Below are 25,488 nucleotides of genomic sequence, written 5' to 3'. Positions count from 1 at the left end.
TTTCCCAATACCATTTGTTGAAGAGGCTGTCCTTTCCCCATTGCATGGTCTTGGTACCCTTGTCAAAGATCATTTGAGCATATGTATACTCAAAATTTTTATTGGGTTCAGTAGACAAAGAAGGAAGGAGTGATACCAAACTCTGTCCCCAAACTGCACTCTACCCATAACCTCAAAGTTGTACCTGGCATGGTCTGACCTCTCTCTGGGGGTGATGGGGCAGGAGAAGCTACAGTGTTAGCTATCTGTCTTGGGTAATAGCTCTGACTGTTCTGTACCACCCCTGCCTTCAGTAGCTTGTTCAATAGGTGAAAGCGGATGAGTCAGAGTCAACTCAGCCAGAAGAGTGTGCAGGAGGGGCCAGGGCCGTCTCCTTTCAGGTCCAACTCAGCTTTGAAGCAGGGCCTACTTCTTCCCATCCTCTCCAAGGGTATTTCTACGGATGTGGGGCTTCCTTCTCAATGATTCATTTACTACAACGTCCTACTTATTAAAAGGCAAAGGTGGTTGTAGTAAAGGAGGCGGTGGCTACGTATTTGCTCAATTGCTTGATCTTGCTTTAGTAAAACCAACAACCAAACCATTTCTGGGGCAGGTCGTGGTAACCAGCACAAGAGTCTTACTTTTTCTTTCCTTTCCTCCTTGTTCAAGATGAGGCATTCACAAATAGAAGAACTTCACGAAGCTCCCTGTGTAACCATACTTTGAGGAACTATCTTCTGAGGGTAACAATGCCTAAGGATTCCCATGGAGCCCTTTAGCAAGGATTGAGGCACACCATTTAAGAAAAGTTTTAAGCCAGTGTTTTTCAAATTGCAGGTTTATTTGTAGGGTATCCTAATTCACCTCCAGAAATTTAAGAATTTGCCTTCACTTTGGTGGTAATCTTTAAAAAACTAATATAAGCATATTCTGGAATCATCAGAATAAACCTATTGTGTGTTTGTGTTTAGGGTCTCCTCCTTGAGATGTACTAGCAGCATTTTGATCATTTCCAGATAATGGGACCTAAACAGAGACAGACTTAATATGTTCTATTCCAGCCAAATGTAATCAAATGGTATTAACCATACTGTACAATCAGAGAGTCATGGTAGTTTGATCTTAAAAAATAGCATTGGCTAAATTGGTTAATTATAGGGTGCATGGGAGACAAGCCATGCTGAACTCAGAAGAACCTTCTCTCTGACCAGATTCATTCTGTCAGTGGCAATTTAACTTCGTCAAAATAACATTATTTTAAATATTGAATTAATGCTTTTGCTTTAACTTTATTGTTTTTCAGTTTTGATTAGAATTCATTTATAAATTTGATTTTGTTTTGTGGTTGTATGAGAGCTACGAACTGAAGATTATATTTGGTTTTAAATTCACACATATTTAAGGAATATTATAATTTAAAAATTGTCAATATTAGGAGATGCCAAAGAAGGCAATTACAATCCAACTTCCCACAAAGAAAAGCTCAAATCAGCGTGGTTTCACTGTTGAATTTTGCAAAACATTTAGAGAAAAATGAACACTAATTCTTCATAAGCTCTTCCAAAAAATAGAAGAGAAGGAAACCTTTCCCAACTCATTCCATGAGGCCAGCATCACCCTGATACCAAAACCAGACAATGGCATCAGAAGACAACTACAAGTCAATATCCTTTAAGAATATAAATGCAAAAATCCTCAACAAAATACTAGCAAACTGAATCCAGCAACATGTAAAAAGGATTATACACCATGATCAAGTGAGATTTATCTCAGGATTGCAGGTTGGTTTAACACACAAAAACTTATCAATGTGATGTGCCATTTTAATAGTATAAAGGAAAAAAAAAAAAAGATGATCTCAGCAGACACAGAAAAAGCATTTGACATGTAACACCTGTTCATGATAAAAACACAAAGCAAACTAGGAATAGAAGGAACTTCTTCAATCTGATAAAGGGCATCTACAAAAAACTCCACAGCTAACATCATAGTTAACGGTAAAAGACCACAAGCTTTCTCACTAAGGTCAGGAACAGGACATTCTTTCACTTCTATTCAACATTGTATTAGAGGTTCTAGTTGGGGCAATTAGGCAAGAAAAACAAATAAAAGGTATCCAGATTAGAAAGGAAGAAGTAAAACTATCTCTATTTACAGATGATGTAATCTTGAATATAGAAAATCCTAAGGAATCCACCAAAAAACCCCACCCAAACAAACATACAAACAAAAAACTTGCTGAACAAAGAGCTAATAAATTCAGTGAGGTTACAGGATACAAGATAAATATAAAAATAATTTTGTTTCTATACACTAGCAATGAACAATTTGACAATTAAATTAAGAAAACAATTCAATTTACAACAGCATCAAAAACAATAAAACAATTTGGAATAAATGCAACCAAAGAAGTACAAGGCTTACACACTGAAAACTAAAAAATATTAAAAGAAATTAAAAGTGACCTAAATAAACAGAAAGCTATCCCATATTCATAGATTGGAAGAATTAATATTGTCAATATGGCACTATTCCCCTAAACTGGTCTAGAGATTCAATGAAATTCCTATCAAATTCAGCTGGCTTTTTTGCAGAAATTGAAAAGCTGATCCTAAAATTTATTCTTCACTGTCCTGTGTATTGTAGGATATTTAGCAGCATCTCTGGCCTCTACCTGCTTGATGTCAACTCTCATCAATGTTCAGGTAAAATGTGCTTTGGAAACTAGTGATTTGGAAGTTCCCTCAGGCTTGGAAACATTAAATGCCAAGGAGATATGGGGAGGCACCAATAGCATCTGCTATAGTTAACCCTTATACCATCAGAACAATTTTTGCCCCATGTTAACTCACTTCATGCTGTAACTGGTTCTTCCAGGTGATGGCTGGTCACGATTAAAAAAGAATTTAAAAAATCATCATGATAGGGAGATTAGAGGGACAGCTACAGTCCCTATTTCTGAAGATGTTCTTAAGGCGAAAATAGACACTCATCTTCTCCCTCTTCTCCCACCGATTTGAGATTCTCCTCACTCTAGGCCAGCACTTCTGATCAGGGTTGCTTGCCTGGTGAGATGACCCAGACCTTTATCCCTGAGTGAGCTGTACCCCCATGACTGTGCCCTTATCAGGCTGTTACTGTAATTGTCCATTCCCAGTCATGACTTGGCATGGAAGCATGAAGACATGCCTCAGGGAATTCCCTGTGTTTCAGAACCACTCCTTCTTGTCCCATTAGGTAGTTGTATCACCTCATAATAATTGGGGTGAATTACGCTTGCCTTTACAGCATCTCCTTTTTCTGTCTTCTGGTCTAGTGGCATGAGGAGCTCAGAATAACTAGGTTTTAGCCACAGACTCAGGTTTAGTGGAGTCCTATGTCCTTTGGCAAAACACCCCCTTATCCCCATCAGGAAACGGAGACCTCTAGTCCAGCCAAACCTAAAGTGCAGATTCCCCAGGGGGATCCTGGGAATGATGGTGAGAGATGTCACTAGACTTCCATCCCTTGGTTCCCAGACCTTTGAATTCTACATATCAGAAACCAGCACCTCAATCCCTCAGCAATCACCTGCCAGCTGGTGCCTTAGCTGTGGTGTTTCAGACCATCCCAATGTTTTATCAGACTGGTAGCTTCTAGGTGATATTCCATACAGTAGGATTACTGGATCCCAGGATCATGGGTCCATTGTTGTACCTGCTTTGACATAAAATGGAACCCTTGGTCTGAGGCAATGTGTCAGGATTCAATCAGAGAAGCAGAACCACCCTGAATGACGTAGAATAACATATTGTTGTAGGCAGAATAATGCCCCCCACAAAAGACGTCCACGTCCTAATTCCTGGAACCTGTGAATGCATTAGTTTAGATGGCAAAGGGGGAATTAGGGTAGCAAATGGAATTGAGGTTGCTTATCAGCTGACCTTAAAATTGGATTATCTGGGTAGACCCAATATAGTCACGAGGGTCCTTAAATGTGGAAGGGGGAGGCAGAAGAGGAGGTCAAGCAATGCCAAGTGAGAACTTGACCTGTTGTTGCTGACTTTGAAGATGGAAGAAGGGACCACAAGCCAAGGAATATGGGTGACTTCTAGAAGCTGGAAAAGTCAAGGAAATGATTCTCCCCTACAGCTTTCAGAAAGGAACACAGCTCTGCTGACCCCTTGATTTCAGCCCAGTGAGAACCATTTTGGACTTCTGAGTCACAGAACTTACAAATCAGTCATATAATAAATTTGTGCTCTTTTTAAAAAAATAAATTTATTTATTTATATTTATTTATTTTTGTCTGCGTTGGGTCTTCATTGCTGCGCGCAGGCTTTCTGTAGTTGCGGCGAGTGGGGGCTACTCTTTGTTGCAGAGCACGAGCTCTAGACGCATGGGCTTCAGTAGTTGTGGCACATGGGCTCAGTAGTTGTGGCTCGCGGGCTCTAGAGCACAGGTTCAGTAGCTGTGGCGCATGGGCTTTGTTGCTCCACGGCGTGTGGGATCTTCCTGGACCAGGGATCAAACCTGTGTCCCCTGCATTGGCAGGCAGATTCTTAACCACTGCGCCACCAGGGAAGTCCTTAAATTTGTGTTCTTTTCAGCCACTGTTTGTGGTAATTTGTTAGAGTAGCAACGGAAAACTAATACTGATATTTATCATAGGGATTAGACCCTCGGCAGTTAGGCTGTCAGGAAGGAAAGCTGAACGTGAACTGACCAGCTGCTGTCGCACACCAGCAAGGCAAGCAAGCGAGTCAGCAACCACGTGCCCAGCTGCCCAATGCCATGATGGATGCTTGCCTCTGTCTTAAACATCTTTGGCAAATTGCTTCCCAGGGGGCTGCTAACCTGCAACAATACAGAGAAGGAAATTCTGGGAACTGTAGCTTCTGCATAGCTATTTTGATGCAGTAAAATGTCACCCACTCTTTTGACCTTTGGATGGTGATGGGGACTAAGGCACTGCCGGGCATGTAAGAAATAGCATTAATCCCAGTAAAATGAATTGCTACCCCTCCAGGTGGAAGTGGTCAGATGCTTGGAGCGTGGGTGGATGAAGGCTATTACTGTGTAGGATTCAGCATCCATCTAGGCTGATGTGGGGTTGAACAACCAGCCTTGGTGACAGGGAACCCAGGCTGTTGGGCCCGTGCATAGCTTCTTTCATGGCTGCTCTAGTCCTGGGCACACTGTGCAAACACCATGGGGGCTGAAGATGGAGACTGGTTGACCTCTACAGGATGAGTGGGCCTCTCTCCACCCAGTGGCCCAGGGCTCCCCCATGGTGGAAGCTCTCTGGTGAGCACTGGTAATAGACACCCAGACGTGCCCCTTCCCCAGACCTCTTTGTCCATGATTTTCTACTTTCTTTTATTCCAGGCCATTTGGTGGATTCATGAGTACAAGGCATGTAATTTATTCAATCATTTAAAAACATGTATTAAGCTCCACCCTGTACCAGGTGTGATGCTGAGGCCTGGGATCATTGTAGTGAGCAAGAGTGTCACTGCCCCTGCCTCCAAGAAGCTGGCAGTCTAATAGGGGAAAGGTCATTATACGAGTTCTTTCTAGGGTAACGTGGAAGTACGGAGTGCTGAGGGGCCTATAACAGGAGGACATAGAATAGTCAGAGAGTAACAGTTCAAGGAACAAGAGTAAGGCCGGGAAGGTCGGGCTGGAAAAAAGGAGCCACATTAGGCGAGGAAAGGGCTTAACCTAAGAGCAATGGGAAAGCATCTGATAGGTACCAAATATTGTCTTTAAAGGGCCACTCTCTCCTGTGAGGAGAATGACTTGGAGAAGGACAAGAGAGGAGCAGGACAGGTTAGGAGGTGGTGTGTGGGGACCAGATGGTGGCGTAGACTAGGGCAGGGGCGATGGACACAGAAGCGGAAGGATTCAAGAGCAATTGAGAAGGTGGAATGAATGGGACTTGGGGAAGGATTGGATAAGGAGTGAGGAGGAAGGAAGGGTCAAGGACACCTTGTGGTTTCCTGTCTGAGCAAAAGGATGGATCCACTTCCTGAGCTGGCACAGAGTGCAGTGGAGGGGAGCCTGGAGGTTCATTTCTTCATCTACGTTTACTGATTTCTTAGGAAGAGGTCAGTACATGGAGGTGCTGAAAAGAGTAGAGTAAAAGGCTCTCCCTGCCCTGAAGGAAGGCAGCCTAGTGGGCAAGAAAGAAAGGCAGACCAATACATGGAAGGCAGTAATTCAGCTGGCAAATTTTTTTTTTTTTGCCACGCTGTGTGGCATGTGGGATCTTAGTTCCCTGACCAGGGATCGAACCTGTGCCCCTTACATTGGTAGGGTGGGGTCCTTTTTTTTTTTTAACATCTTTATTGGAGTATAATTGCTTTACAATGGTGTATTAGTTTCTGCTGTATAACAAAATGAATCAGCTATACATATACATATATCCCCATATGCCCTCCCTCTTGCATCTCCCTCCCACCCACCGTCCCTATCCCACCCCTCTAGGTGGTCACAAAGCACCGAGCTGATCTCCCTGTGCAATGCGGCTGCCTCCCACTAGCTAATCTATTTCACATCTGGTAGTGTATATATGTCCATGCCACTCTCTCACTTCGTCCCAGCTTAGGTAGGGTGGAGTCTTAACCACTGGACCACCAGGGAAGCCCTATTCTGGCTTTTTGACCAAGTAATCCTACTCTGAGAGTGATCTGAAAGAAATAACTCTAAATGAAACAGTGAATCCATTTCAATTCAACAGATCCCTTTTCTGAGCAACTACTCACGTATGTTGGGCACCATTTGGCCTGAGGAATCGAAGACAAATTAATACAGCCCTTCACCTCAAGCTGCTCACAGTCCGGCAGGACAGACAAGCATGCGAGTAACTGTGACATGAAAGAACATGTGAACAGAGCCAGCTGAGAAGTGAGGGGAAGTTGGTAGCTGGCCAGATTCTTCAGAAGGTCCCCACCCCACGGAGCTGCCTCCCTCAAAGCCTTCTCCTTGGGACAGAATTAGACTGGCATTCATTTTTCTGGCTTGCAATGCTTGCAATGTTGACTCTCTTAAACACTGTTTATTTATTTAGGCTGAATTTGGTCTTCGTTGCTGCGTGCTGACTTTCTCTGGTTGCAGCTAGTGGGGGCTACTCTTTGTTGCGGTGCCTGGGCTTCTCATTGCAGTGGCTTCTCTTGTTGTGAAGCACAGGCTCTAGGCACGTGGGCTTCAGTAGTTGTGGCGCATGGGCTCAGTAGTTGTGGCTTGCGGGCTGTAGAGCGCAGGCTCCATAGTAGCGCACAGGCTTAGTTGCTCTGCAGCATGTGGGATCTTCCCGGACCAGGGCTCGAACCCGTGTCCCCTGCATTGGCAGGCGGATTCTTAACCACCTGGGCCACCAGGGAAGCCCAATCATCATTTTTTTTTTTTTTTTTTTTTTCCAGCTTCGCTGTTCGGCTTGCGGGATCTTGGTTCTCCGACCAGGCTTCAAACCCTGGCCACTGCAAGTCCTAATCACTGGACCGCCAGGGAATTCTCCATCTCTTTTTTTTTTTTTAAATTAATTAATTAATTTATTTTTGGCTGTGTTGGGTCTTCGTTTCCGTGCGAGGGCTTTCTCTAGTTGCGGCAAGTGGGGGCCACTCTTCATCGCGGTGTGCGGGCCTTTCACTATCGCGGCCTCTCTTGTTGCGCAGCACAGGCTCCAGACGCGCAGGCTCAGTAATTGTGGCTCACGGGCCCAGTTGCTCCGTGGCATGTGGGATCTTCCCAGACCAGGGCTCGAACCCGTGTCCCCTGCATTGGCAGGCAGATTCTCAACCACTGCGCCACCAGGGAAGCCCTTCTCTCCATCTCTTTTTAAAAGTTAAATTCCAGGGTATTAAAGCCTTATAAAATCTGGGAATAGACAATAGTACACAAAAGGCACTCTGCTATCTGTTATGCAGTTAAGGACTAATTCCAGTCTTTTGGAAAAAATGGACCATCTTTCTACTGGAGAGACAGGAAAATGTTTTTCTTCTTCTTCAGTCATTCCCTTTCCCCTCAGCTCCTTCTCTCTGATGGATCCAGGAACTTTTGGGACAGAGGACCGGGAGTGGCCAGAGTCACTGTGAGGAGAAATGTTTAAACCTGCTCCTGAGAGAATTTTTCCATTTCCTCCCTCTTCCCAAGACCTTTCTCTAAGCCAGCATATCGACTCTGCCCACTTTTTCTTTTCTTGGTCTGCATCAATTACTACTTCTTCACCCAGAAGATATCTTCTGCTAGAACATGAGTTCTAGTGGGGACAGAACGTGGGAAGGGAAGGTATATCCTTTGCATGAAAGACATATCAAATTCTCTCTTCTTGCCTTTTTTTCACTCAGGTGAAAAAACTGGATGTTACTGGTATTTGTCATTACTGTTAAGTAACAGGGAGTTTCCCAGGCATCAGAGATGAATTTACTAATATTTACTTCCCTGTACAGTTTGAAAAAAAATTCGCGGAAGCTTACTAAAAACACACGAAGGGTTCCCAGCCTGAATGTCAGTGGTGTTTAACTTCAGATTCAAACGTGTCTAGAAGGTAGATCAATTTACACGTGGGACTAGGGAGTCTCCTTAAAGAGCTTATCCTGAGAAGAAATGTTGGTAAAAGGAAGCAGTGTAGTTCGCCGGAGCGGAGTCTGCACCACGCTGCAGACTCACTGGGTCAAGGCTGTGCTCCGGCCAAGTCTAAAGTTGAGGCTGTGAAAAAGCAAAGGGCAAGCAAGAGAGCTCCCTGTCCAGGAGCTCCGTGGGGCGGTGACGGCAGTGGGGCCCCTTCAGGATACCAACGCCGGGCATGCGCACACCGGGTACAGGGACCAGCCCCCTCGGTTGTGAATACCTCATGAAGACAGCAGTTGCCACTCCTGTGATGCATGTTTAATCAGTTCAAGCAGAACCACCATAAAACCCAAGACTTTTGGCCTCAGTGCTTATTACAGAAAACTGTTTAACAAACTGCTTAAAAAACAGCAATGGGGGTTAAGACAAAGTACAAATGAAATAAGATACAAAGCTCACTGCATAGAAACATTGGAAACATGGTTGTGTCCTTCCACAACTCAACAAGACACACAAACAGTGTCCGAAACACCCATTTGGTTCAAATTTTAGATTACGATCATTTGACAATTATTTCCTGCGCACTTTTTACGTGTGAGGCACCGCTCTGTGGTAGGTGCTGGGGATACAGTAATAAGTCAAAATAAATTCCTGCTCTCACAGAGCTTCTGGTCCCCTGGGGGGCAGACAGACACCACGAAACAAACATGTCAGGTAGTCGAAGGGCTACGGGGAGGAGCGGGCAGGTAGGAAAAGTTTCTGTACACTCTCCAAATTCTTAGGAGCAATCAGAGGCTGCTTTGAAGGTCACAGTTTGGGGAAAAGATACAAACTCTAAATTATATTTTTGAAATAACTTTTTTATAGGTTGCAAATTTCTGGTCAGACTCTTTAGTTCACAGTTCTCGAGCAGCATTTATACTTTTCTAACTAGAAGCTATGCTAAGTCTTCAGGGCTGTACTACTGGAGTATGGCCCACGTCGTGCACGTGCACGTGCAGGCGTAAGTATGTATGCATGTTTACAGACGTCTGTCACCACTTACGTATATGTTAATCTATATTACGTATTAATACATTATTTCTGGCTGTAATGATACAAATCTTTTACATAATGCGTAGGTTATATCTAGTTTCTCCAAGAACTATCAATACTGTAGTTCTGAGGCAGTTTATTGGTGCTCCCAAGTATATGGTATTTCCAAGTAAACTATCCTTCAGAAAAAATACTTGTCACTTTACAAGTAAGCACATCCTGCTTAAGCTACATGTGGGCCACAGTGAAGAATGGGACGGAATTGCATTTTTAGGTCAGAAGACAAGGCAAAATCGAGAGGTTTTTGTTCGCTGCTGCTCAGATGCTTGTTCGCTGAAAACCACAGGGGGTCCCTAAACCCCAAAGACACACAGACTCCCACATCCAGGGACCTGGCGACTTCTGTGGTGTCTTTTCATCCTAATGCCCGAGTTTTCCCTCTTCCACATCCCACGAAGGCGCTGTTTCCTTTTGGGATGTCCATTCTGAAGCAGCCTTCTTCCTGTGGTAAATCCCGGGCCCGCGTGCTGACCAGGCCTGTCGCACTGACACAGCGTGGAGGCCCGGGCTGACAGGGTCCTGGCATGTTCCTCACTTCCTCGCTACAGAGGCAAATTCCCACTGACAGGGCCTTTACAAGCGAAGGGCCAACCCAGATCTGCTTTGAACCAAAGGCCTCCGGTCAGCAGGTTCAAAGGTGTGTGTGGGTCCCTGTAGGGATCCTGCAGCAGAGAACTGCTTCGGCGGGGATCCCCGGCCCATACTGTATGCTCCCCTGGGAGCTGGGCCGAGGTCCGGGGAAGCACACGGTGTGCTCTGCAGAGGACGTGCTGAGCGTCACAGCCCTTCCCAGGGCAGCTGCTTTCAACCTCTTCTTCCACCCAGAAGACCACAGCGGACCACCGTGTAAATAAGACTGGCCTGCCGTGATGCTCTGGGTAGCTCCATCTCCCCTCCCTTTCACTGGTCCTTCTGCAACGACTGAAGCCGAGAACCCGGCCTCAGAGGCCACCGGAATTCCTACACTTCCCTCCACCGCAGGCTCTCCATGAATAATCCCAAATAGCGAATCATTTAAAAATAAGCTACACATGCCTCTGAAAGGCATTATATATTTAAAAAATTAGGTTTTCTTCCCAGGTACATTTCCTCCCACACCTTGATACTAAATAATCAAGGACATTTTCTTGAGTGCATGTAGGCTGAGCAGAAGGGGTGCCTAATACTTCCAGACGGCGTACAGAAGCTGGCCTGGAGTCAGAAATGATACAGATAAGCCACGAAAACAAACCACCCTCAGGATGTTAGTAATCAGCAGTTGATTACACACATCATCCTTATTTTTCGCTAAAGCCACCTGTTTCTTTCCTACAGAATGACTCTACGTCTTACTCTGTCTCTTCTCTCAGTACCATTTTCTGGTCCCAAGACTTCTTACATCCACTGTGACTAATGTCACATACTCCCATATCTTAAAAGCGAATAGTAAGTTATCTCCTCAGATAGTTTCCCATTTCTCTGTAATTTTAGTGATTATGCACTCTGTCATCAGAGGCTATTGTTCCAATGTTCTGAATCAGGAAGACTTCATGGACATATAGCAAAAGATTGTCAAAAAAAAGATTGTCTGGTTTTAGTCCTAAACCGCAGAAGGGACAGGTAACTGTGACGTAGAAGCCAATGTAATTGGTAAAACGGATAGAATTCCCCCGAAAAAACTGTAAGGACCATACCGTGTTTCTGGCATCTGCAGCTGTTTCCCAGAGTAAGCGACTTTTTCAGAAAACCAAGTGATGGTGGTATTCAGGCTTTTCTAAAGCCATTTCCAAAGGGCCTACTTTCGTGTCCAAAGAAAAGACCAAATGTTCTAAATATGTCCTGAAAAATAACGGACTGTAATACTGGGACGGAGAAGGGACAGATGGTACACGCAGCGGCAGTGGCAGCACAGAGACGGTAGCAGCTGATGCGAACACAAGCGCCGACCTTACCACACGATGGCACGGTGGGGCTTTAGGGGATCATTAGGAAGACAGAGGGCATCTTCTGGATTTAACTCCTCTCATCCAGGGCGGCCCAATGACAGGTCTTTCAAGACCTTGCACATGGAAAAGAATGTAGAAAACTCCTCTCCAAATTCCTTTCAAATAGTTAAGTGCTTGCCTGTGTTTTTAGGACCTACGATCTGAAGATGATCTTTCTTCCCCCACAAGCAAATATTCTCTCGATAGTTACTGAGAGGACCAAGGAGCCCAGGCTCCCACTGCAACTCCCGCAAGACTCCCTAATATTTTAGAGTTCATTCTTGGTCACACAGTTTCCTGTTGCAGAAGTTCTTCACTTATTTTACTTCCACTGTTTTCGTCTTCATTAGAATAGTTTCCTGAATCTTGACTAGTTTGGGAATTGTACTTTTTGTGATCTTCATCAATTGGATTAGTCTCTTCTATTACAGTAAGAATGTTTGCATTTTCAATTATAGAACATCTTTCTGTTCGTTCCTCAGAAGTGGAAAGGAGTAGATTCCTTACTGGCGGTTCAGAGAAATACTAATTCAAAAGGGAAAGAACAGAAACAGATTATTTAAAATAACAAAAATTAGTCTTCTAGTTCTAATAAGCTGTGGTTTCTTAAGTTATCTAGAAACCCTATCTTTTGACATGCATATTAAAAAGCAAGCTAAGAGCATATCGATTGCACTATAATGTTTAGAATAAAACCACCACTAGTGAGGTCACGTACGTGTTAGTATCGTTTTGGGGAATTATATGAAGAGTCCCTAAGAAAGGTCCACGGTGCTATCAGGGGTGGGGAGTGGAAAAGTGTGGGTGAGGAAGGAAAGGGAGAGCCCTGGGATTTGGGACATTTTATTTTGACATAATAAAAATTTCGGTATCTAATCCACAAATACCCAGAAAAAGCACAGGGAGAAATTAATTTTTCCCTGTCCCACTAAGAATAAAGAGCTATTGTAACTTGTTAGTTTTAAGTTCTTTAAATAACAGCTCTGAAGAGAAGAGTATATAGAAATGATATTAAAAAACTCAGGCATAAAAGAGTAAAACAGTTCATATTTATAGAACGTTTGTACAGTGTTAGGCCTTTCTGGTTTATCACCTTCGCTCCTCACAAGTCTGCAGGATGGTACTATTGGCTCTGTTTTACAGTCTACGGGCACTTGCTCAAGTACCCTTAAGAGAGCTGCTCAAGTTCACAGAGCCAGTAAGTGCAAATACACTATAGCCCATCAACAATTCACCTTCAGGTCTCTAGCTCCAAAGCCTGGGGAACGTGAAACTGGGCAGGTAGCGCGGAAGCTGCTCCAGGTGAACACACCACCCCTGGGGTGGTGTCCACACTCTGGTCTCCACCACTCAGTGCTTTCACTAACTATGCCAACCAGAACACCGAGGTGCTGTGAAAGGAAACTCGTGTTCTGCTACTTCATTTTCTGTGATTTCATCCACAGAATACAGTTTTTGCACTGATGATAATGTTTTAATCTTTTTGTGAATATAGACTTTCAATGGTAAAACAAGGGCCACAGTAACCAAACTGGCAGAAAAATATGAGATTAAGGACACACCTTACTATTCCATGTTATATTCTATTAAATGACTGTTTCTAAAGTTAGTTTTCTGAAACTCTGAAGAAAAAAACCCAAATCAGTCTGTATCATTTTCTGAATATCAAGAAAACATTTATATTCTGTTGAAATCAAATATATTTCCCATTCATTTTAAGAAAAATCCAGTTAGCTGTTGAAAAGAAAAGTAACATACCTCATCTACAGTGGAAGGAGGTTTACTTGATGGAAAGAACACATAATTGATACATCTCAAGAGGACTTTCACAACATAAATGGCAACAATGATAGAAAATAATGCAGTGCAAATTCCAGCTATAAGCCAGGTTTTGGAAGTATTTCCTAAAAACAAATAAATGGTGTTTAGCATCAGTATAGGTTTTGACACACATATATTAAGACTGCTGACAGTCTGTGTGAAACAAATACAGCCATGTGAAAGGAAATATACATTCTATTAAATAATACCAACAATAACATAAAAAAATTCACAACTGAACTAATTAAGGGATTTCCACATAATAATAATATTAAGGATTATATAAAAAATTAAAATAGTCTCATTAAATTCTGAGTAATAATAAAAGGAAATTAATTATGCAGATATCCATGAAATATAAAGCATGCAAAAACCACTGAACTAAGTTGAGTATTAAAAATATTTTCTAAAACTGGAAGGCTCAGCGTGAAGTACTCACACAGTTCATGAAGAAAATATTCTCTATATTTTTGTGGTAAAAAGGAAATATTTTACAATTTTCAATTAAGTCTTGTTACATTAAAAAAGAAAAGATACAATAAAAGATTCTGACCTGATTTTGTTTTCTCACACACAGTATCACTAAAAACACTGCTTTTATTCCACTTGTCATTCTCAGTGAGTGCTCTGGCTTTCACACAGTATACAGTCAGCGGTTTCAAGTTTGGAAAGGTAAAATCAGTTCTTTTCTCTACAACTTTTCTCTATAAAAAATAAGTAAATCATTGATAAAATTTAGAACCCCAAGAAATCATATAGGGAATATCTATTTTCTGAATTCCTTAAATAGTCAAGATTGGCCTCTCCCAAACACTTAGTTGGTATATGTTTGAGAAATACAAATTTCTTTTGGACAACTCATTATAACCAAACTCAAAAGTTAAACATGGCTGCTCCCAAAAAAAAGAATACAATATGTTCCTAAGATGACTCTACTTTATAAGTACACGCTGATTTGGTTTAATCACCATCGTGTTATCTCTGTTTAGTGGCAGAACAATTAAGTGCAGAGGTTCTGGCCTCAAACTGCCTGTATCAAGATATCACTCACAGCTACATGGCCTTAGGCAAGTTATTTAATTTCCCTGGGCCCTACTCCCAGATCTGTAAAGTGAGGACAATTATTACTCCTATTTTGTATTAGTCAGCTATTGCCGCAATAATGTTGTATAACAAAACATTACAAGGCCAACAAAATAATGTTGTGCAATGCTGTGTAACAAAACAGCCTGTGGCTCAAAAGATATTTGTTTTTCTTACTCGTGAGTGTCCCAAAGTGCTGGGGGAACGCTCACGGAGGCCGTGGATCAGGTTTAGGTCTGCTCTACCGTCTCCCATCCGCCTGGGGCCAGAGACCACGTGGAGCTTGCTTTCCTCTTGACAAATGGGAGAAGCATGCATGTGCACTTAAGGCCTCTGCTCACACCACATGCACTCCCATTCCACTGTTTATAGCCTAGTATTAGTGAGGCAGTAACGAATATTCCATCCCAAGTATTTGCTGAATAGTAATTTAATCAATCAAACTGTCTGGCAGGGTTGAAGAGTGATTGAGACAATTCATGTAAAATACTTAGCCCAGTACCTGATACATAATGAGTATTCAATAAATTTGAGTTGTTATTACGATTGTAATTATTGATGTGTTGCCCAGCATAAGATGGCAAAAAAAAAAAAAAAAGTTATTGAATCTACTATTTGTCAAGCAATGTGGTATGTATTTTCATATATTTTACCTCATTTTAAACCTTATAACATCCTTTCAAAAAAATTAAGTTACAATGTAATATGCATAAAATGGATAACTAATGAGAACCTGCTGTATAGCACAGGGAACTCCACTTCGCTGTACAGTGGAAACTAACACAACAGTGTAAAACAACTACACCCCAATTAAAACAACAAAAAAAATTAAGTTACTATGACCACCACCACTTTAGAGGAGAGGAAACAAAGCTTTAGCAGTTAACCACCTTGCCTAAGGTTACACAATTTGGTGGCTTGAGACACAAATTTAGATCTTTCTGATCTAGGGATGACTGAGAACTAACCACAGTGCTCAACAGGGCTAAATCCTGCTATGGTTACCGAGTGTTCAGATAGTTAAAATGAAAGCAGCCAAGTCGCTGGAATTTTCTTAGATTTTCAACAGGAAATGAAGTTATAGAATTTACCAACTTATTTGCACAAGATTTTTAAAGGTTGATTCCTTGATTGTAATTCCACAGGGAAAAGTGATCTAGGAATAATGTGGATTATCTGATGTATATTAGCTTTGTCAGTGGTTTTTGAATTTTAGGGTTTAAACGAGTGTTTCTCAACCCTTTTGTCATGACTACTCCCCTAAGGAGCCTTTTTAGACCAGTTTTTCCTAATTCCTCCCCCTTTACAAAGTTGAGTAAGATTTTGTTGGGCGAAGTTGAACACTCGAGGCAGGTTTTCCTCCTGGAGGGTCACGAACCACTGTAACAGGTAAGATTCTTTTGCACCCTAAAAACCAATTTTTGCCCTCTTGGAGGTGCCCCACCCCCCAGGGGATATTTGGCAATATCTGGAGGTATTTTGGGTTGTCAGAACTGGGAGGGAGTGCTACAGGCACCTAGTGGGTAGAGGCCAACGGTACTGCTAGCCATCCTATAATGCACAAGGCAGCTCCCACAACAAAGACTCAGCCAACCCAAATGTCAATAGTGTTGAGAAACCCTGGTTCATGAATACCTGAGAATCCTGTTAAAAATACAAATTCCTGAGTTCTACCCCCAGAGATTCTGACTGAGTAGGAATAAACTCAGGATCTGAATTTTAAAAACTAACTGTGGGGGGGCGAATTCCCTGGCGGTCTAGTGGTTAGGACTCCATGTTTCCACTGCAGGGGGCACGGGTTCCCTCCCTGGTCGGGGAACTAAGATCCTACATGCCACGTGGCGTGGCCAAAAACACAACAATAACAACAACAACAACTAACTGGGGCCCAGATGCAGGTGATCGTAACTCTTACTGTGTAAAACATGGGAAATGCTCATTTCTTCCTATTGTAAATATCTGAGTTAATCACATAAAGTTTAAAAATTTCCCTAGAATTTTAACTTCAAGCTTTGTTTACCCAAACCACAGTTATAACTCTAAATTATAAACCTATACTACATAGTCTTTTTACCTCAGCATTTGAAGTGTTTTCCCAAAAAATAACTTCATAAATTAGTGGGTAAAGCTGGTTCACAGACTTGTTTTCAGACTCTTTTGGAGCACCGATAGAGACGTGCAGTGAGTCATCATTAACGGATTTCATGCTAATGACTGGAGGAAATATTATAGCTAGAAAAAATGTGTAAAGACACAAAGTTCAAATTAGACTAAAAAACAATTTTAAGAGTTCGCAACAACTTGGAGAATTACAATGTAAAGTAAAAACTATTGGCTTACTTTTCATTTCAGTATTAAATATTTTCTCTTCAGACCAAAACGATGTGTTATTTCCATTAGACGCTTGGACACGGATACGGTGAATTCCTTCTGGGAAAACATTTTGAGGAATCACACAGTGGGTAGTTTTGACATCTTCACAGTTTGGTATTTGTTTCCATTTGTCTGAATGACTCCCAGGAATCCTTTTTAAAAACTCACTTTTAAGACAAAAAAATGTTTTTTATTCTAAACACATTAATTTAGTAAATATTTACTGAATACCTATAATACACTAGACACTCTGTTAGGGGCTAAGGTTACAGAGGTAAACGGTCCTCACCCTCAGGAAACTCACAGGACGGTGGAAGAGACATGTTCACAAAAGAAAACCAAAGATCTTGCTCCAGAGTGTGATAAGGTAGTGGTGTGCTAGAGCTGGCTCGTACCGGTGCACAAAAACAACCGCTAAATTTTCAGGAATGCTGCCAGCTAGTTGTTAAGTACAGCCATTATTAAAAGTTAAGTTACATAAACTTACAAATAAATAAATTGTATTAAAAACAAAGGTAATAAATACTCAAAACTCATCTTGTCCTAATTATTTTCCTACATTTTATTATCTATGCTCAAGGCTATTTACGTCTATCGTGTCTATACAGCAGAAACGCTACATGATGGAGGGCTTACTGTGCATCTTCCCAAATGCATGTTCAGTGACATGCTGTTGGGAGCTTGACAGTGGCCATAATAGGAGTAGTTATATTATAAAGACTGGCAAATGCTACAGATAAGGCTTTTCCCTTCTGGAAAGCCAGCTGCTAAACGTACCAGCAAACCTGTGGGCAAGTGCTGTATCAGAGATACACACCAGTGTCCTAAGAGCAAGTCTGCACAGAGTAAGACTGGGCCTGGAGAGGTTAAGTAAGCTGCTCAGAAACAAACAGCTCCAAGCATCTCAGTTCAAGCCTGGAACTGTAACAGCCTCCTGACTTGTCCCCTTGTCTGTCCTGTCTCTTTAGTCCCGCTGCACCACACACAATGTGGCCACCTTCACCCTCCTCAAACACAGCCCTCAGGTTACCCGTCCCTCAACACAAAATTCCCAATGGCACTCAAATGCCTACAGGGCAGTCTGAGGCCAAGCCTAAGCTTAGGCCATCCTATTAATTCAATGTTCTCTCTCATTGCTCTCCCAGGCCCAAATGTTCTGCTACTCTCAAAGCAGGTCCTCCCTTCTTGTCGGCAAAATTCCAAACTGGCCCCCCAAATTCCTACCCGCTGGTGCACAAGCCCTACATGATCCCCTCCGCCTCAGTGTGGGCAGGATCTGTGAACTCTTGATTGGGTTACATTATTTGGCAAAGGTGAAGGGATTTTACAAATGAAATCAAGGTCCCAAACCAGTTGACTATGAGTTAATCAAATGAGAGCCTATCCTGGGTGGGCCTGACCTGATCAGATGAGCCCTTTAAAAGAGGGTCTAGAGGCCAGAGATTCTCTCTCCTGATGGCCTCCAAGAAGCAGGTCACCATGAGTTCTGCAGCTGCAAGAAATGGATTCTGCCAACCACCACATGAGCTAAGGAGACAGCACGAGACAGCGTGCACGAGACAGCACCCCAGCTGACACCTGAACTGCAGCCTTGCGAGACCCCGAGCAGAGAACCCAGCTAAGCCACACCTGGACTCCTGACCCAAAGTCATGGACACATAGATAATAAACAGTGTGTTTTAAGCTGCTAAGTCTGTGGTAGTTTATTACAGAGCAATGGGAAATGAACCCCTTCTTGTTACCCCGACCTAATTTTGTCTCTTCATATCCTGAGCTTTCCCCTGTGTGTAGCCCCTGCCTGGGATGCCCTCTCTTGTCGTTTACAAATATGTGACTCAGCAATCAAGGCCTGGTTCACACTGCATCTCCTTCCAGAGGGCTTCTTTGGTCTCTCCAGCCCCAACCACCTTTACATTTCTGACTTCTGTAACCCTTATAATCTGTACTCCACTCCTCAGTCCTAAATCACATTTTGCTATGCAAAGGCAGATAACTGCTTCGGATTTCTAGCACCATGTGTTTTATTCTGCTGTACCTTTACGATTCCTTCAGTGCTTTGTACAGTGTGCTAAGTACCCAAAAGAAACTTAGAGACCAGCCATCAGAAACCCCTATCCCTGTCTAGTCTGTGGCCCTACTGTTTAACATGCTTTTGAAAGTGAAGAATACATAAAAGACTCCTGTACAGTTTCCTGATCAGTGTGTGTGTGTGTGTGTGTGTGTGTGTGTGTGTGTATGTATGTATGTGTTATCTGTAAGGGCGTGTATGACATGAATGCGTTTATTATACAAACTGTTATTGCCTCGAAACTAACACCAAAGGGTTGAGAGTCATCAATCACAGCAGTATTGACTTCCCTTTTCCCTCATTTTTTCTGTGTCTTTCTAGTCTCTTTCTTCTCACTCTTCCCTTCCTGCTTTGCCTATACTTGCCTTTGGTGCCTCTATTCCTCTGCCCTCAGTAGCTCTTTCTTTCCTGTCCCTTTTCTCCCCATGGTGCACTTCACCTTCCACTTGATTATCCTCTTCTCTTCTCCCTCTCTACTTATCCCCTACAGTTTTCCAATCAGTATAAACTATATGCAGTCCCCTTCCACTCATGTGGTGCTAAGCTTCACTCATATTTGGCTGGTCTCTACTCAATCACACAGAGCACAGTTCTCTCCAACTTTCTTAATTTCCCACTAAAGTAATCTGCCAAAGCCACGAAAATAATCAAGACAATGGGAAGGCTAACTTGAATTGAACACGACAGAGTGACTGGAGTCAAATCATTTCAAGGGCTCATGGAAGAAGTGGGTTCTGAAGAAAGATCACGGCCATGGGTCAAGTATTGCAGACTGAGGAAATAGCACATGCAACTAGAATCACACCTTTTAAAAAAAAAAAAAAAAAAAAAAAGAGAGCCGGTAAGAACACTAGATAGTATTAGAATGTACCCATTTTACAACAAGTGAAGAAACTGAGGCCCAAAGAAGTTAAGTGATTAGCTCAATGACATCCTGGGACTAGAATGAAACACTCCAGTTCCAGTATATCACAACCACCTTTCCATCAGGCCACACGTGTGCACGGAGCAGCAGGTGGCTGAAGCAGGGTGAAAAGAAACCTAACAAACTGGGCAAAATAAACTGCCAAAGGACATTTATGCAATAGAACTTACTGGGACCACTGAGCTCGAAAAGTAGTGTTTTCATATGCGTAATCCCATTTAAGAACATAGACCTGATTTTCAGCATCGATTTGTATATTTTCTGGTGCAGGCACTTTATGTTTCTCTAGAAGACAAAGAGCACACAAAAACACACACACACATTTTCTCTAGTGAGATAACAGACGGCTAGAATTCCTAATGGCATGAGCAAGAAGATAAAAGGCTCGCATTTTATCATAATGACTTAACAGCTAAATAAGTTATGGTGTATAGTCACGCAAGGGAATACTATGCAGCCATTTAAAAGAATGTGATAGATCTATATGTGCCGACATAAAAAGAGAGCCTCAATATATTGGGTTAAACAAGCAAGTTTAAAATATATCTGGCAGGACCTTATTTTTTAATTTAAAAGACAAAAACCCCAAAACTGTTAAGTCCAAGTATATACTTATATAAGCCCTGAAAAAAGTATGAAAGGTTGTACACAGACTGCTGGTGATACTTAACCTCTGATAAATGGAATTGGGGGTCAGGAGGCAGGAGAGGAAACCTTTAAACCCTTCTAGACTGTTTGATTTTAAAAACAAAGCATATTAAACTTATAATTAAAATAATAAATCCAAGCTCCTGCCCTTAAACCTTAATTGTTGGCAAGATGTCACTGATTAAATGTATCAGGATGCTTTCATATTTTAACATTTCATCTATAAAGGTAAACTTTTTGGAAGATTAACTGTTCTTCTAGCAGCTACCTCCCTTTCTTGTGGATTCTGAATAAAAACAGTTTTTTTCATTAGAAAATACTTGGATTTTACGCAAAATTTTCATTACTATTTACTTGAGACAAAAATCCCAAATAACATTTGTTGCTTACGTAAATGCTGTTAGAACGCTTTTGTTTTAATGTCTATTAAACCATCACATAAGCTTTAGCAACTACTGGAAAAATGCCAAAATTAATAGGTTGCCGATTTGTATACATAGTTATTGAATCTGAAGCAAGACTTCCTCCTTACCTGTGGTGTTTATACAATACACTGGACTATAGAGACCAACTCTTCTTGGTGAACGTAGTTCTGCTTTAACTTTTAAACAATAAGTAGTCTCTGGTGAGAGTTTATAAATTTTATCTCTGGAATAAACAGTTTCAGTCCTTTCCTATAATTAAAAAAAAAATAAAGAAGTCTGTTCTTTAAAAAAGTATAAAGTCAAGTTTTAGAATTAATTCATGTCATTCTTCTCTCACATCAAACAAAGATAAAAATAATGCTTACTTCTAGACTTGAAGAGTTCTTCCAGATAACTAAGCTATACACAAAGCTGGGGTGATCCAGAGCCCACATGATACTATCTTTTGTCCCAGGAGGAGAGATGTTTATTATTATGGCCTTATCTTCAGCTTCTAAATGTACATCTAGAGGACCAATCTGAGCTGTAAAAATAAAAACATTTACTAGATAAGTTCACTAATACAAGCCAAAACATTCATACAACAAACAATTCTAAGCACTTAATATGTGCCTGGCATATAAAATGGAGAAAATCCCTCATGGAGCTTATACTTTAGTGACGGATGTGGCCAAAAATCCCAAATAAACAAATGCATATAATGTTATAAGGTCATGTGTGCTGTAAGAAAAAATGAAGCAACATCAAGGGACAGAGAATGGCAGCAAGAGCTGTTTTAGGTAAGTTAGTGAGGAGGAGGCTCCCCGAGGCGTTTGAGCTGAGACCTGAACAAGGTGAGGGAGTCAGTCATGCAAGTCTCGAGGGGAAAAGCATCCCCAGCTGAGGGGGCGCCAAGGGCAGAGCCCCTGAGATGGGAATGTGCTCACCATTTTCAAGAGACAGCAGGGGGCGCTCGAACGGCTGAGTGGTAGAAAATGAGATCAGAGAGGCAGCTAGAAGCCAGGTAACAGGCAGAACTCTGTAGTCTGAGTCTGCAGTCTCTGGAGGACTGCTGAGACCTGATTCACATCCGGGAAAGATCACCCTGGTTGATGTGTGAGGAAGCAGGGAAGCTACTGCAGCAGTTTGAGTGACAAATGAAAGTGGCCTGGCGAAGGCTGGTAGCAGGGGTGGAAGTGAGAAGGGATCCGATTCAGGATATACTTTGAAGGTTGATCACTCAGAATTTGTTGGTGGACTGGATGTTGCATGAGAGAAAGAGATGTCAAAGGTGATGCCAGGGCTCTTGGCCTGAGCAAATAAATAGGTGATGTCATTAACAGAGATGAAAAACACTGCAAGAAGAGCAGGTCTGGAGGGGGAAAATCAAGAGCTCTGTTTGGCCATTTAAAATTTGAAACGACTCGTAGACCTCTAAGTAGAGATGCTGAATAGGGAGCTGGTGATATGAGTCTAAGGTAAGGGGAAGGAATGAGGCTGGAGAGATATAATTTGGGAAGTCAAGAGCACAGATGATGTTGAAAACCATACGATTCCTGGTGGAGGGCGCGTAGAGAGAAGACGTTCAACGACCAAGCCCTGCAGACTGAGCCCTGCAGCTGTCCAACATTTAAAGGTCTGGGGGATGAGAAGAAACTGACAAAGGAGCAACCAAGGAGCAGGAGGAGAGCCAGCAAAGAGCAGTGCCCTAGAGATCAGAGACGGAAGGGTTGCAAGAAGAAGGGAGTGATGATCACGCCGATGCCACAGGGGAACTGGGCCAGAAGAGGACGGGGAATCCACCAGGCATTGTGGAGGTCACGGTGACCTTCGCAAGAGTAGTTTTAGGTTAGTGATGGGGAACAAAGCTCAAATGGAGAGGGCTGAAGAGGGAGTAGGACGAAAAGTGCACAGGGAGGGGGTACAGATCATTCTTGTGTGAGTTTTGGTACAGGGCAGTGGTTCTCAAACTGTTTGGTCTTGGGACCCCTTTACACTCTTAGAGAAACTGAGGGTCCTAAAGAGCTTTTGTTTGCATGGGCTATGTCATTGAATATTTAGCATATTAAACATTAAACTTGATAAAAATTTAAAATATCTATCAATTCATTAAAAAATAGTAATGATAAAACCCACTACGTGATAAAAAATATTTGTGATAAAAAATGACTATATTTCCCAAAACAAACAAGCCAAAAAGCTTAGTGAGAACAGTGGTGCTATTTCACATTTTGTTCAAATCTCTTTAATGTCTGGCTTAATAAAGAAGGCAGCTGTGTCTCCCACCTACTTCTGCATTCAGTCAGTCACCATTGCACATCAAACAGCCTCTAGAAAACTCCACAGTACACTCATGAGAGAATGAAAATGAAAAAGACTAGTAAGTCTTAGAAGTATTAAGAAAATAGTTTGGACTTTATAGACCTCCTGAAAGGGTCTTGGAGACCACACTTTGAGAACAACCACTATAGCAGTGGTTCCCAACCTTTTTGGCACCAGGGACCAGTTTTGTGGAAGACAATATTTCCACGGATTGGGGGGGCGGTGGTGATGGGGGGAGACGGTTCAGGCGGTAACACAAGCGATGGGGAGCGATGGAGAGCAGCGGGGAGCGGTGGGGAGCGATGGGGAGCGGCAGATGAAGCTTCGCTCGCTTGCCCGACGCTCACCTCCTGCTGAGCAGCCCGGGGTGGAAGGGGTGGCTTGGGGACCCCTGCACCGTAGGGAAAGCAGGAAAATGAGGCCATAGCAGGAAGGAGACACCGGTTTAAGGGAATCCTTGTTTGTTTGTTTGTTTGTTTTTAAAGATGGGAGACTTTATATCATGCAAATGAATGGGCTTGGGAAGAGAGCTGTTCTGGTAATATTTAATAAAAAATACAATGTAATTCAGCTGGCAACTTCTTACCTTTCTGAAATGGTATAAATGGCTTAACCTCATGCCATTGAGAAGTGTTGTTTCCTTTTTCTGCTCTTATGCGCAATTCAATTTTTTCATAAACATTTTTAAGCTTGACTGAAGAAAAGTTGCATTCGGTACTAGTAATATGTTGACACCCAGGCAATTTTTTCCAATTATCCATCCCTGGTCTTCAAGATAAAATAGCAAATAAATGAATGAACATTATAAATACAAGAGTGACAAACATGTTTTCTATTTACATTAACATTATAAAGCTAGTGTAAGTAGTTATTTCTTCTACTTGAGCTAATGTCCTGACAGTATTTTTGTGCGTAATATTCTACTCTTTTTCAATACATATATACCAAGTTATTATTTATACAATGGAATAATTCTGACATATAATTTTTTAATATAAAAAATCCTAATGCATTAGGATTTCAAAGAAGCAGAGAAAGAAAGAACCCGTAAGATAAAAGTGGACTTACTGTCGGCTTTGTTAAAGATAGTTGTGTGACTTTTGGCCAACTACTTTGTATTCTGGATCCTCTCTTCCTTAACTGAAAATTTGGGAAGTAGATTTGATGATTCCCTTCTGACCTCCTCCTATGAAGAGATTTACTAACCCTAAGGAAGACCTCAGAATCAGTATGGTTTGAGAATTTCCTCTGCTCTTCTCAAAACCAAACTATTCCTTCTGCATACTGATCTCTGTAATTCCTTTGTTACATGACTAGAAACAAAGAACTTAAAATGTTAACATAAACTAACAAACTTCTCAATGTGGATTTAGTCCATTAAAAAGTCTGAGTGATATTAGATTTTTTTTAAGCACGTGAAGAAATTAAGTTGGCACAGAGTGCCTTAAACAGAAAGGACATGTTGTTACAAAGGGGACAGGAGCTGAAGTGAAGGTGAGGGACAGAAAACAAACATTAGGTTTCAAAATTTTTGCCTGTGGTAAGCCCGGTCTGCCTTAAACCAAAGAGAGAAACTATCCTCTGAGAAGGCATTTTTGTCAAGCCTAATTCATAGTTCTAGCACTAGCTGATTTTTATTTTTTGGGTAATATTGTAGACCTCATTTTAAAGATGCTAAAGCATCCTTATTTTTTAAAAAATTTATTTATTTTTAAAAATATTTATTTATTTGGCTGCACTGGGTCTTAGTTGTGGCACTGGGGATCTTCACTGCAGCATGCGGGATCTTTTTTTGTTTTTAGTTGCGGCATGCGGGCTCTTAAGTTGCAGCTTGCCGGCTCCTTAGTTGTGGCATGCGAACTCTTAGTGGCGGCATGCATGTGGGATCTAGTTCCCTGACCAGGGGTCGAACCCAGGCCCCTTGCACTGGGAGCATGTAGTCTTAACCACTGGACCACCAGGGAAGTCCCTAAAGTATCTTTAATAAAAAGCTAAGGATGCTCTATTAAAAGCTAATAGAAATTAGGGATGATATCTAAACAATGTTTGTGCTGACTCCAATTCAAGTCTACCTTATTTTTCAAAAAAGAAACACTTTAAAAAAGTTACCGGGACTTCCCTGGTGGCACAGTGGTTAAGAATCTGCCTGCCCATGCAGGGGACAAGGGTTCGATCCCTGGTCTGGGAAGATCCCACATGCCATGGAGCAACTAAGCCCGTGCGCCACAACTGCTGAGCCTGTGCTCTAGAGCC

At 42.0% G+C, this 25,488-nt stretch overlaps 1 protein-coding gene across 4 annotated transcripts in view; it reads right to left on the bottom strand.

Moving 5' to 3' along the window:
* Positions 1-4,216: 4,216 nt before the first annotated feature.
* Positions 4,217-25,488, bottom strand: part of IFNAR1 (interferon alpha and beta receptor subunit 1) — a 30,366-nt gene continuing 9,094 nt past the window's right edge. The window contains exons 3-13 of one of the 4 annotated variants that reach the window (XR_014262788.1): positions 23,822-24,003; positions 21,300-21,457; positions 21,042-21,183; positions 20,032-20,146; positions 16,836-17,035; positions 16,570-16,727; positions 13,966-14,116; positions 13,350-13,495; positions 11,301-12,116; positions 5,953-6,136; positions 4,217-4,818 (exon numbers count right to left, since the gene is read on the bottom strand). Coding sequence is in view for 2 of the 4 variants with exons in the window: in XM_082459118.1 (XP_082315244.1) it covers positions 11,877-12,116; positions 13,350-13,495; positions 13,966-14,116; positions 16,570-16,727; positions 16,836-17,035; positions 20,032-20,146; positions 21,042-21,183; positions 21,300-21,457; positions 23,822-24,003 (1,492 nt within the window). In the remaining 2 variants the exon portion in view is untranslated. Of the gene's footprint in view, positions 4,819-5,952; positions 6,137-8,835; positions 12,117-13,349; positions 13,496-13,965; positions 14,117-16,569; positions 16,728-16,835; positions 17,036-20,031; positions 20,147-21,041; positions 21,184-21,299; positions 21,458-23,821; positions 24,004-24,303; positions 24,422-25,488 lie in introns of those variants that run through there. The other 3 variants (XR_014262789.1, XM_082459119.1, XM_082459118.1) reach the window with 3 other exon arrangements.

The sequence above is a fragment of the Balaenoptera physalus genome (assembly GCF_965194825.1).
Source record: "Balaenoptera physalus genome assembly, chromosome: 4".
Lineage (NCBI taxonomy): Eukaryota > Metazoa > Chordata > Mammalia > Artiodactyla > Balaenopteridae > Balaenoptera > Balaenoptera physalus.
The sequence above is the reverse complement of the archived record's forward strand: the minus strand, read 5'-3'. Positions and strand labels throughout refer to the sequence as shown.